This window comes from Phascolarctos cinereus, unplaced genomic scaffold (assembly GCF_003287225.1).
Source record: "Phascolarctos cinereus isolate Bilbo 61053 unplaced genomic scaffold, phaCin_HiC Scaffold_3;HRSCAF=262, whole genome shotgun sequence".
Taxonomy (NCBI): Eukaryota; Metazoa; Chordata; class Mammalia; order Diprotodontia; family Phascolarctidae; genus Phascolarctos; species Phascolarctos cinereus.
The window spans coordinates 194,154,827-194,166,862 of record NW_027555736.1 but is presented as its reverse complement, the minus strand read 5'-3'; the positions used below and the strand labels follow the sequence as shown (position 1 = coordinate 194,166,862).

At 40.2% G+C, this 12,036-nt stretch overlaps 1 protein-coding gene across 2 annotated transcripts in view; it reads left to right on the top strand.

Moving 5' to 3' along the window:
* Window positions 1–4,106: 4,106 nt before the first annotated feature.
* Window positions 4,107–12,036, top strand: part of NUBPL (NUBP iron-sulfur cluster assembly factor, mitochondrial) — a 301,075-nt gene continuing 293,145 nt past the window's right edge. The window contains exons 1-2 of one of the 2 annotated variants that reach the window (XM_078151398.1): window positions 4,107–4,429; window positions 6,083–6,230. In XM_078151398.1, the coding sequence (XP_078007524.1) occupies window positions 4,319–4,429; window positions 6,083–6,230 (259 nt within the window). In that variant the 5' untranslated portion in view covers window positions 4,107–4,318. The remainder of the gene's footprint in view (window positions 4,430–6,082; window positions 6,231–12,036) is intronic. The other variant, XM_021004310.2, reaches the window with a different exon arrangement.

Here is a 12,036-nt window from a genome sequence, read left to right as displayed (position 1 = left end):
AAAAAATGTAAAAACCATTGGGCAGATCATGAGCTGTACAAAAACAGGCGGAAAGCCAGATGTGGCCCACATGCCATAGTTTGCTGACTCCTATCTTAGACTTAGACCCCACCAAAAAGCTACAAGGTAAGACTAGACCGAGAACATTCTATCTACTTCTACCTATCTTCTCATATTCTTTTCATGTTTTGGCTCTGAGATCTGGCTCTGCCTACCTCCTTCCACCTCCCTGCACCTACCAACTCCTTCCTCCATTACATTGCATTCTTGGCTTTCCTTTCTATTTTATTTTTAATTTAATTAATTAATTAGTTAATTTTTTAAATTTAAATTTTAAATTTAATTTAATTTTAAAATTTCAAGAAAAAGTCCTTCTCTCCCTCTTTTTTGTTACTTTCTATTAGAGCTCTTCTAAAACTTCTCAAGCTCCCCTACAGAATTCCTTCTCTCACATTCTTAGCTGGAGTGCTTGCTTCATATTTTACCTAATAGAGACTATTCACCCAAACTTTCTCCTCTTATTTCACATATCTTTGATGGTATCCTAACTAGTTCCTCCTTTATTCCAGTCTCTGATGAAAAGGTGGCCCTTCTCTTCATTAATATCAACCTTTCTACCTGTACTCTTGTTCGCATCCTCTTGTGTCTTCTCTAGCAGATTGTCTCCATTATCATCTTTCTCCTTTCCTGTAGTCTTCCAAATCTCCCTAATCTCCCTATCTACTGACCACTTTTCTGGTGCCTACAAACATGCCAGAGGTTCTCCCATCCGAAAAAACAAACAAAAAACAAGCTACATCAGATTCAACCATTTCTGCTTCCCATTGTATATTTCTCCTTCCTTTCTCAGCCGAACTTTTTGAAAAAGCTATCTCTAGTACTTTGCTTTCCTCTCATCTCCTTCTCTTCTAAGCCCTCTGCAATCCGAGACCTCATAACTATTATCATCTTTTATCTTTCTGTGGCTTTTCATAGCCAAATCCAATGGCCTCTTCTCAGTTTTTATTTTGTTTGAGCTCTCTCCAGCATGTGTTGACCACCAAGATACCACTCTCGAATACTCTCTTTTCTTTGAATTTTCATAACACAGATCTCTTCCAATTTTCTTCTTGTCTGTGAGACCATTCTTCTTAGTCTTTTTCTCTGGTTCATCATCCATTCATCATCCATTCCACTCACATTAATTGTGTCTTCCAAGGCTCTTTCCTGGGCTGTCTTTTCTTTTTTCTCTACGTTTTCTTTCTTGGTCTCATCAGCTTCCGAGAGTTCAACTTACTGCCTTACTGAACACTTAAAATGGCTTGTCCTGAACTTATCTCAAACTAAATATGTTTAGAATAGATCTCATCAACTCTCCTCTCAAATCTACCCTTTTCTATTATTGTCAAGTATACCACCATCCTCCCAGTTACTCAGGTTCACTTGGTGTGACTTTCACTCTCACTCACCTCACATATCAAATCAGTTGTCATCTTCAGTTGCTTCATTTCTTTCCAGGCTACATCCTGGACTTTCTCTACCATGCTCTAAATACAGGCCTTGAGGCCACATGTGGCCTTCTAGGCCCTTAGATGTGGCCTTTTGACTGAGTCCAAGTTTTACAGAACACATCCGTTTATTAAGGGGATTTGTTCTGTGAAGTTTGGGTTCAGTCAAAGGGCTGCACCTGAGGACCTAGAGGGCCACATGTATCCTTGAGGCCATAGGTTCCCCACCCCTGTAAGAACCTTCTTCATACTGCAAGCTCACTTCAGCCCTGAAATTCACACACTGCAAATAGCCTCTCTGCCCATATAGATTCTCCCTTGTAGTGGATGCCTTCATGTAACAAAGACTCCCAGACCAGTCACTTCTTCATTTCTCTCCAGGATGTACTACATATTTCTCTATCATGCCCCTGAACCCGCCACCTTGATCTCTTTTCCCCCTTCTCTGATCCTTTTCAGCCTCCCTTTGTGTTGTCTTTCCTCATTAGAAAGTAAGCCCCTTGAGGGCAAGAATTGTCTTTCTGCTTGTATTTGTATTCCCAGGACTTAGCACAGTGTCTAGCACATATTAAGGGTTTAATAAATGCTTGTTGATTGAAGGACTGACATATTTTGTTGTTTCTGTAGCCATCTACATCTACCAGATATGTTCTATTCTCTTTACTCTCTCAACCACTGCCCAGTTCAGGGCCTTATCACATTTCAACTGGACTATTGCAACAGCCTCCTAATTAGTCTTCTAGTTTCTACTTGCCGGTTCCAATTCTTTTTTTTTTTTTTTGCTTTTTGGTGAGGCAATTGGGGTTAAGTGACTTGCCAAGGGTCAGCCCGATTTGAAGGCCAGAGCTCTATCCACTGTGCCACCTAGCTGCCCCCAATTCATTCTTCACAAAGTAATTTTCCTAAAGCAGATCTGACCATGTCATCTTAGTCAATAACAGCTGCCTATTATTTGTAGGATTTGTTTTTCTTGGAATTTAAAATTCTTCCCATCTTAGCCCACTCTTGCAACAAAGTAAAACAATTAAGCAAAACTAATGTAACCCCTGTCTCAAGGCCCATTGGTATGGGACTCTTTCCTTATTGGTGAAGATGGCCCTGTGAGGGGCAGGGTGGAGTTGGTGAGAAGTGAGAGCTTCAGTTCTTGGCCAGTCTCCTCTTTGACACTCATCAGGGCCAGTACCCTTATGTGAATCCCACTTTGAGACTCTCTAAGCAATAGTCTTCTTCCAGTACATTAAGTCAGTTTCCAGTTTCAAGAGAGAGGCCAACCTCACTGCAGGTTGCTGAAGGAAAAGACTCTGGGAAGACATGAGAAGAGTAGGCAGACTCCATCATGTCCCTATTCCCAGTTGCCAATCTAGATACTTCAGGGAGTTTCCCTTTGGGTGAGATCTAGGACACTCTCTTTTGATTGGGCTGAGTTATCTCCCTGCCAATGGGAGAGTTCTTTCATTTTGTATTGTCTGGTATATATTTTCATATGTATACCTTCTCTGATTTCTGTTTTGCTATTTGGATAAATGGGTTTCTTTACTATTCTATATATGTATTCATTGTGGAGCAAGTATTAGATGAGAAAGGGGTCAAGTTTTGGAAATAGGGCTTGGGGTCTTCCTTCGCAGCCCCATAATGACAAGGTAATCAAAAGTTAGATGGAACCAAATCCTATTTCCTAGATGAACATATTTAAGGTAGCAGATAGAGATATACTTCTAGTCTGATACCCCCCACTCTTCTGAAGAGAGCAGAGCAGCTTCTGGTCCCAACCTTCTGCTTCTCCTGTCAGGAATGAAAGTCTCCCTTGGAGAAGGGTGTGGGGAAAAAAAGCTAGAAATGTCTCTTCTGCCTTCCCTTGAGCCACGAACAAGTACGATGCCCTTACCACATATGGAACCCACTGCAAATGTGGGGCCCCACCTCTATCACCTCTTCCCTAAAAACAATAATGTTCCCATCAGAAAGTACATGTAACATTTCACATCTGCAGTAACCCCCTCTTTAAAAAAAGAAAGTTGTAAGAGATTCTCTGTTTCATATATATTCTTCTCTGATCTTTATATATGGAAATACTCATATTTGTTGGTGAATGTCATGTTCAGAATAATATGGTTCAGAATAATATGACCCTCTCTTTAAAAAAAGGGTGTTGTAATAGATTCCCGATTTAATATATAATCTTCTCTGATCTTTGTATATGGAAATACTAATATTTGTTGGTGAATGTCATGTTCAGAATAACAAAAGTTAGAAAAAAAATTTGTTCTGCTTTGTCATTCTCTTTGTATTGCAATTAAAATTGCCTATCCCCACCATAGGCTCCTGATAATTACTCTGCTATTCAATTATTTATCCGCTTATTTTTCAATTATTTAAAGTAATTAATAGCTTAATTTAATAATGTAATTAATTATTTAATGGATCTAGAGCCCTTAGTTCATGCCCTCTAGCTCCGCATTTCAGCGGGGTGGCTCGGCCCTGTTGTGAACGCTTGATTGGCATTTCTCACTACAGCCTTGCGGGATGAGGTTTGGGGCCAGCGTTTTTTTTAGACCTACACCCCACAGCACGAAAGTCATCAGTATCCGGATTAAAGGGAAACGATTCCAGTTAAGGACAAGGGAAAAAGCCCCCAACCCCGGGCGCCGCAGAAGCAGCGGAGCTCGTCGGCCACTGGGCGGCCGCCTCACAAGAAGCACCGCCTCTTCCTCCTCCTCCTCCTCTGTCTCCCGGGCGGGGACGCCAAGCGTTGCTACGTGACGTCATCAGCGCGCGCCGAGGCCTTGGTCACCTCCACGCTGCTCGAGCAGGAGCCGGATGGACGGAAGGCCATGGGGGTCTGGCCGAGGCTGCTGCTGCTGCTCCCCGGGGCTTCTCCGTGGGGCTGCGTCCGCCGCTCCGCGTGGCCGAAGAGCGGCCCGGCCTCGTCTTGGCGGCCGCGGGTCAGTAGAGGCACTGTGGGCACGAGGGCGAGCTGGGGGACTTTGTGCTTGTCTTTTACTTACCCAGAAGTCACTTAGTCCAAGCTTCTTCTTGTTCAGTCGTTTTCAGTCGCGTCCGACTCTCCGTGACCCCATTTGGAGTTTTCTTGGAAAAGATCCAGGATTGGTTTGTCATTTCCTTCGGCTCATTTTACAGATGAGAAAACTAAGGCAGACAGGGTTAAGTGACTTGCCCCGGGTCCCACACCCAGTAACTGTCAGATTGAACTCGAGAAGAAGAGTCTTCTCGACTCCTGGCCCTGAGCTCTATCCACTTCTCCACCTAGTCCCCCTCCCTCCCCTTGCTTTTAGTCCAAGCAACCCCTTGCATTTTGCCACTGAGGAAACTGAAACCAGAGGATAGAAGTGACTTGAGGCTGCTAGGTGACACCATGGGTAGAGTGAAGGACTTGGATTCAGGTAGACCTGACTTCTAATAAGGCCTTAGCCATTCCCTTAGGCACTTTGGGCAAGTCACTTAATCTCACTGTGCCTCAGTCATCCTCCTTTGTAAAATGGGGATAACAATAGAATCTACTTTCCAGAATTGTTGCGGCTTTGCAAACCCTGAAGCACTATATAAATGCTAACTCTTCCTATTCAGGGTCTTAAGTGACAGAATAAGGAGTGACAAAATGTCTTCTGTCTCCAGGTTGATTTTGCCTTCCCCAGTCCTGTAGTGCTGGGGAGTCTTCCTTCTCCACCATCATTGCCTCATTCCTCATGCTGAGGGACAGATATGATGAGCACAGGGTATGGGAGGTGGAGTGGTCAGGATTAACTGCTTGACTACCTCCCACTCAACTGGGCCACGTGGTAATAGGACACAGAGTAGGTGGTCACAGACAATATGGTTAGAATGAAGTCTATGTGTTAAATGAAACCCAAGTGGTATTCAGAGTTGTTTAAAGTGTAAGGAAGAAACTAGAAGAGTTAGGACCCTTTAGGAACTTCTTTCCTCTGCCTTTCACAGATCTAGAGTTTAAAAGGACCTCATCTGGCCCTTCCTCCTCATTTTGCAGATGAGGAAACAGATTAATTGATGTCAAGAAACTTGGTTTAGGTTTGTACAGTATTCACTTGAGGAAATTGACACCAGGTCCTCTTGACTGGAGAACAAGCATTCTTTTCATTGTACCATCATTTCCTTCTTCTTTTAGTCGCACCATTGAGGTGACCTAAAAGTCCTAGTGCAGTTTTAAGCTATTAATGCTTAAAGTAAAGCTTTAATAGTAAAGCCTTAACAGTAGAAGTTTAATGCTTTAGTAGCTTAAAACTGCACCAAGACTTCTGAGATACCTTGGAAATGCTTCATATTTTGTATCTCATTTTGTATTTCATATCCATTTTGAGAAATTTAAAGTTCCGTGAACTAGTATCATTGTCATCAGTTGTATCAGTTTTTGCCTTAGGAGTTAATTATAACTGACCACAGGCTGAGGTAGTCGACATGAGCAAGATTGAACAGAAAAAAAAGTCTTTTTAATGATTGGCTCTCAGTAATTTTAACTTAAATTTATTTTTACACTCCAAGCACTTTAAACAGTTGCTATAGACAGACATGTTGATGATTTTATTCTAAATGTATAATATATGTGTGTATTTTCTTTAAAGTCATCTGGTGCTGACAGCGATGCCTTAAAAGACAGAAGAGCACAGATCATGGCTCGAGGACTTCCAAAGCAGAAACCTGTAGAAGGTGTTAAACAAGTCATAGTAGTGGCTTCTGGAAAGGGGGGTGTTGGAAAGTCTACTACAGCAGGTATGTTAAAATTGTACATGAAATCTTTTTCTGATTTAAGAACACGTTAATTTTAGTATTTTACTGGTATTTACTGCCAAAATTGTTTTAATTTACTAATATTTATTGAGTCAACGTAGAGCAAGCATTAATCTTGAAGACAAGATGTAAACGTTTCAACACACTTAAATGTATTAAACACCTACTGTGAATAAGGCATCATGTTAGAAGCTGGGAACACAAAGATGAAAAGTGATATATGTAATCCTTGGTCGAAATGGGCTTACAATCTGCAAAGGGGGTGCATGAGAAATATAATACAAGAGAGAATGTGATAGCAGTAGAGGAGAGATCCAGAAAAAAGGACTCCATCTTCTATGAGAAGAATACTTTCAGCAGGGTAGGGATCAGGGGCAGGAGTGGTAGTTGAACTTAACCTTAAAGGAAGAAAGAGATTTTGATGAGGAAGGAGTGATTCCAGGTGTTGAGAGTGGCCTGCACACATACATGCATGTGAAAAATGACATGTTGATTTGAGAGAACAGTTACTAGTCTATTTTATCAAGAATTTAGCATCTTGATGAGGCAGATAGGTGCCATACGTCATAGAACATTGGACTTGGAATCAGGAAGACCTGAGTTTGAATCATGCCTCAGACATTTATTACTTGTGTATCTCCAATGCTTGTATAGTGCCTGGCAAATAGTAAATGCTTAATAAATGCCATTTGACTATCCAATTGACCTTGGGGATAGTACCCAACCTCCTTCAGCCTCAGTTTCTTCATTTGTAAGATTGGGCTAATGATAACACCTATCTCATAGCTACCTCCAGGGTTGTTGTGAAAATTGAATTAAATAATGTAGGTAAAACATTGTGCAAACCTTATAAATAAGAATTACAGCTAACATTAATATATCACTTTAAGATTTGCATAATGTGTATATTATCTCATGTAATCCTCACAACCCTGGGAATAGCTATTATCCCCATTTTACAGATTGGGAAGCTGCATCAGATAGTGGTTAAATGACTTGCATGAGGTCACATAGCTGACTAAGTGTTTGAGACTAGAATTGTACTCAGATCTTACTGATTCCAGGTCAAAGTGCTGTGCCACCTAGCTGCCTTCATTATTATTAATGTAGAATGTGTGAAGGAGGCAATGTGAAATAAGGCTGGAGTTGGAGTCAAATTGTGGAAGACTTTAAATGTCTTGTCAAAGAGTTTGTATTTTCTCCTAGGGAACCACTGAAGGTTTTTCAGCAAGGAAGTGACATAGACATATGCATGAGGAAGATGATCTTGGCATTTGTGTGAAAGCTAGTTTGGGGAGAGAGGAGAGATTCTGGAGGATGGGAGACCTTCCTGAGGCTGTCAAAATAGTAAAGATCTGAGTTAATAAGGCTCTGCCCTAGAGTAGGGGTTATTTGAGAGGAGAGGAGATTATAGATTTGAGAAATAATTATGGAGGTGTAATGGACAGATGTGGGAGGTGAGGGTGAAGGAAGAGTCAAAGATTACTTCCCTTTGTCTACAGGAAGCCTTTCCCGACCATCCTAATTCTAGTGCCTTTCCTCTGATTTATTTTCTGTTTGTCCTGCATGTAGTCTGTACGTATTTGTTTCCTTGTTGTCGCTGTCATTAGATTGTGAGCTTCTCGAGGGCAGAGACAGACTTTTTTTCTTTTTTTATCCCCAGTGCTTTGCGCATAGTAGATGCTTAGGAAATGTTTATTGATTGACTGACTTTGCGAGCCTTTGTGATTAATACTATAGTGTGCCTATATTAGGATATTAGGAATAGAAAAATTGGGAAGAAAGGCAGGTTTTGGAGGGATGATGAGTTCATGTTGAGATACCAGTGGGACATCCAAATGGATATGTCCAGCTGACAGTTGAAGATGTGAGAGAAATGCAAGGGAGCGTTTGGAGCTGGATATATAGATTACAGAGTCATATGCAGAGTAACTGCAGTTGAACTCATGGGAGTAACTGAGAACATTTTGCAAAAGAAAAGAGAAGAGAAGGGAGCTAGAGCAAGGATCAGATCCTTAGGAAACACACTTAGAGGGTGTGAACCTTTGAGAGACACTAAGAAGGAGTGGTCAGACAGGAAAAGCAGAAGGGAGCAGTATTGTAATCACTAAGGGGCAGGGATATGCTCAGGAAGAACAGGTAGTCAATAGTGGAAACACTTAAATAATGAATACATATTTCTTATTATTAGATAACATTTCAGTACATTTTAAAAAGTTATCAGGCAGTGCATTGTTAATTTCCTAGCCCAGTGCCTGGCACACAATTGTCAAATCCAGTCAGCAACCATTTATTGAGGGTGCCATGTGCTGTGTTAATCTCCAAGGATACATGGGAAGGGAGTAGGCATTTAAGAAACATTTTTGAATTGAATTATTAGATGAATGATTCAGACACTAAATAATAATTGACTTATTAGGTGAATGACAGGGCGGCTAGGTGGCGCCATAGTGCAGAGTGCTGAGCCTAGAGCCAGGAAGACTCATCTTCCTGAGTTCAAATGTGGCCTCAGACACTTAACTGGCTGTGAGAGCCTGGGCAAGTCACTTAACCCTGTTTGCCTCAGTTTCCACATCTGGAAAATGAGCTGGAGAAGGAAATAGCAAACCACTCCAATATCTCTGCTAAGAAAACCCTAAATGGGGTTGTGAATGGTTGGACATGACTGAAAAATGACTCAAGAACCAGTGAATGACAAATGCCGTAAGAGTTCGTAAGTGGGATGGTGGGCTGGAGTAATTTGGGAGTTGGGTAAGGTTTTGATATTTGGAGAAAAATGAGGCAGGGAAAATGGTAGTTTAAGCAAAAATCTAGGGGTACAAAAGTATCAGATGGGTTTGAGATACAAAGAATAAACTGATTTGACAGGGATGAAGGTTTTAGGAATGCAGACAATTAGAAATAAGTCTGGAAAGACAGGTTGGGACCATATTATAGATGGCATGTTATTATTTATTATCTTTTTTCCTGTTTTTGATTATAGTAAGAGTTTCTCCTAGTAGGTACTTAATACATGTTTGTTGAATTGGATTGATTACTTTTAAGCCACCAATTCAGAACCATCTAGTCTGCTTTTTCCCAGCCCATGAAAATGTCTCCATTCTTTACTAGAGGACTTTCTAGTTTTGGAAATCCCAATAAGGGGAGGCATAGAACATAACCAGAGAGAACCAAACCTGATAATGTTTACCGAGCAAAGGGTTTGTGTCTTCCCAGAGGTGAAATTTTCAGGAAATGAAAGGGGCATATGGCTTCTTTCTTTCCATTCTTTGGGGATCTGTGATTTTATGAGTGTAGCTATTTCCTCAGGCATAGAGCTCTCAACTCCCACTCCCTCCCTAGTTCAGAGCTTTTTGAAGCTTAGCTGGACTGCTCTTTATACAGCAAATATATAATCCAGACTTGGCTTGGTATCTAAACCTTTTGAACCTGGAAGGAACTGACAAAGATTTTGTGTTTCACCAATATGCTATTTGAGAGCTCAGGGTCAGCCTTGATGAGGCATTGGAGAAGGGCTTTAGTCTAGGTTCTCTTTCTATCAAGCCAATGAGTGGCAGACTTAGTACTAGAACCCTGGTTTCTTGATTCTCATGTCAGTGTTTTTTCCTCTACATCAGGAGATGGGTTCTTAATCTTTTTTGTGTTGTGGACTCTTGGCAATCTGGTAAAACTGTGGACCTTTTCTTAGAATGATACATGAGACACAGAGGAAACCAATTATATTGAAATAGTTATCAACATATGTAAAAAAAAGTTCATAGACCTCAAATCTTCATCAGTGAATTCAATAAATATTTACTTTTTATATATTGTATATTTACTTCTCTATGTATATGTTTGCCTTCTCAGTAGGGAAGTCAATTCCTTGAATGTAGGGGCAGTTTTCATTTTTGTCTTTGTATACTCAGCACCAGCACAGTGTTTGGTACATTTTGGGTGCTCAAGGAATACTTGTTGAATTGAATTTCCAACTTCAAGTACTTTTTCTTTCTCCTGCTAGTCCACATATTAAACTTTTTTTTTCTCTAAAATACTTTGAAGACTTGTGCTCAGTATTTGGACTAAATAGTAAAGTAAAGGAATGAAGGAAGTGTAGCTTTCTATGGCAAGTCAAAGCTTATTACTTTCAAAAGGGAGAATAGTAGAATAAGAAGGAAGGGAAGCAATGAATGAACTGAAGGGAGGGTAAAAGGAGATTTGTAGCTACCAATTTCAAGTCCTTTATGGGAAAAGCTTATAGGATGGTATCTTAAGACTTTAGCACTTTTTCTAAGAAATATAAAGGTGTTTATTATTAGTAGATATTTATGTATTTTTTTAAAGTTTAGGATCAGGTAGCTTTTGACATCTGTCTAATGCTTATCTCCCCTTCCCCAGTTCTGATACCAAGAAGCTTGAATCATATCAGTTCTCCCATTATTCCTCAATGGGACATATTTATCTACTCCCCCAGGGCTTCACTCACCATCTCTGTAACTTTCCAACCTAATTGCCCCCTTTATGAAGTCATCTCCATTAAAATGTAGTAAGGTCCTTGAAGACAGAGACTGTCTTTATTTTTTTCTATTTGCATCTTTAGCAATTAACACATTGCGTGGCACATAGTAAGTGCTTAATAAATGCTTTTTCATCAAACCAGTCAGTCAATTAATCATCATCATCATCATCATCATCATCATCATCATCATCATCATCATCATCATCATCATCTCCCCCAAGCTTCATGATTTTAATTTGCTTTAGATGGGAAGGCCTTTCTTGAGATGTAAAAATTTTATCTTATGACAAACTGTCGTAGTGTTAGCATGTGTTTACATTGCTCTTCATATTGCTACATAACTTATGGACTTGGGAACAGCTTTGTTTGTGTGGGAGTGTGGAACTTTTTGTCTGGCATTTTGAACTATAGTAGTAATAGTTCCATTCAGTTATTTATACACAGTTCTCTTAAAATGGAATCGTTGGAAGGGACTTTAGAGGCTTTCAGTTTCGCAGTCATTGCAGAGTGGCCTCTACAACATCCCTGATGTCTGTGGTTGTCCAGCCTTCATTTTTGGACATGTCTGGTGAACTACATAGAAGTCTAATTCTGCTTTCATGTGATAGCCATTCAAATATTTAAAGATACTTAAGTGTTTTCTGGGTAAAAGATTCCCAAATTCCTCCAACTGTACTCCAAGTGACAACAGTCTCTAGATGTTGTGTTTCCTGGACTTACCTTTGTCAGCATCTCTTAAATGTGTTGCTGGGAACTGAACATAATACTCCAGATGTGGTTGGATTAGCCAGAGTACAGTGATTTCATGATACTATAGATAGATTACTATATATACTATTTAGATACTATAGATAGATTCCTATTAACACAGCCTAAGATTGCATAAAAAGTAGCTACATTAAAAGGTTGGCTCACATTGATCTTGGAGTCACTTCTCTCTTTTTCATATGATGCTCCTAAGTCAGATTTTCACCCATCTTTTTTTTCTTACGTATTTATCCCTGTGAGAAGCAGTATATTATATTGGATAGGTCCCCAGTGAGGAAAACTTGGATTTAAAGCCTGTTTTTGACACATACTGGCTGTGTGATCTCAGTCCTCCAGGTGCTGCAGCTATAGTCTCTCAGATTGTAAGTTACAGAGACTGTGCTGATCTGCACTAGTAGAGTTTTCTCACTTAGGGAAATTCCCTATACTAGTGTAATCAGAGGCCTAGTCCCTATCGCTGTCTAGCCAAGTTCAATTTCATCTTGTTAGTTTTAACCTTTCAGGTGATTTTTTTTTGAAACC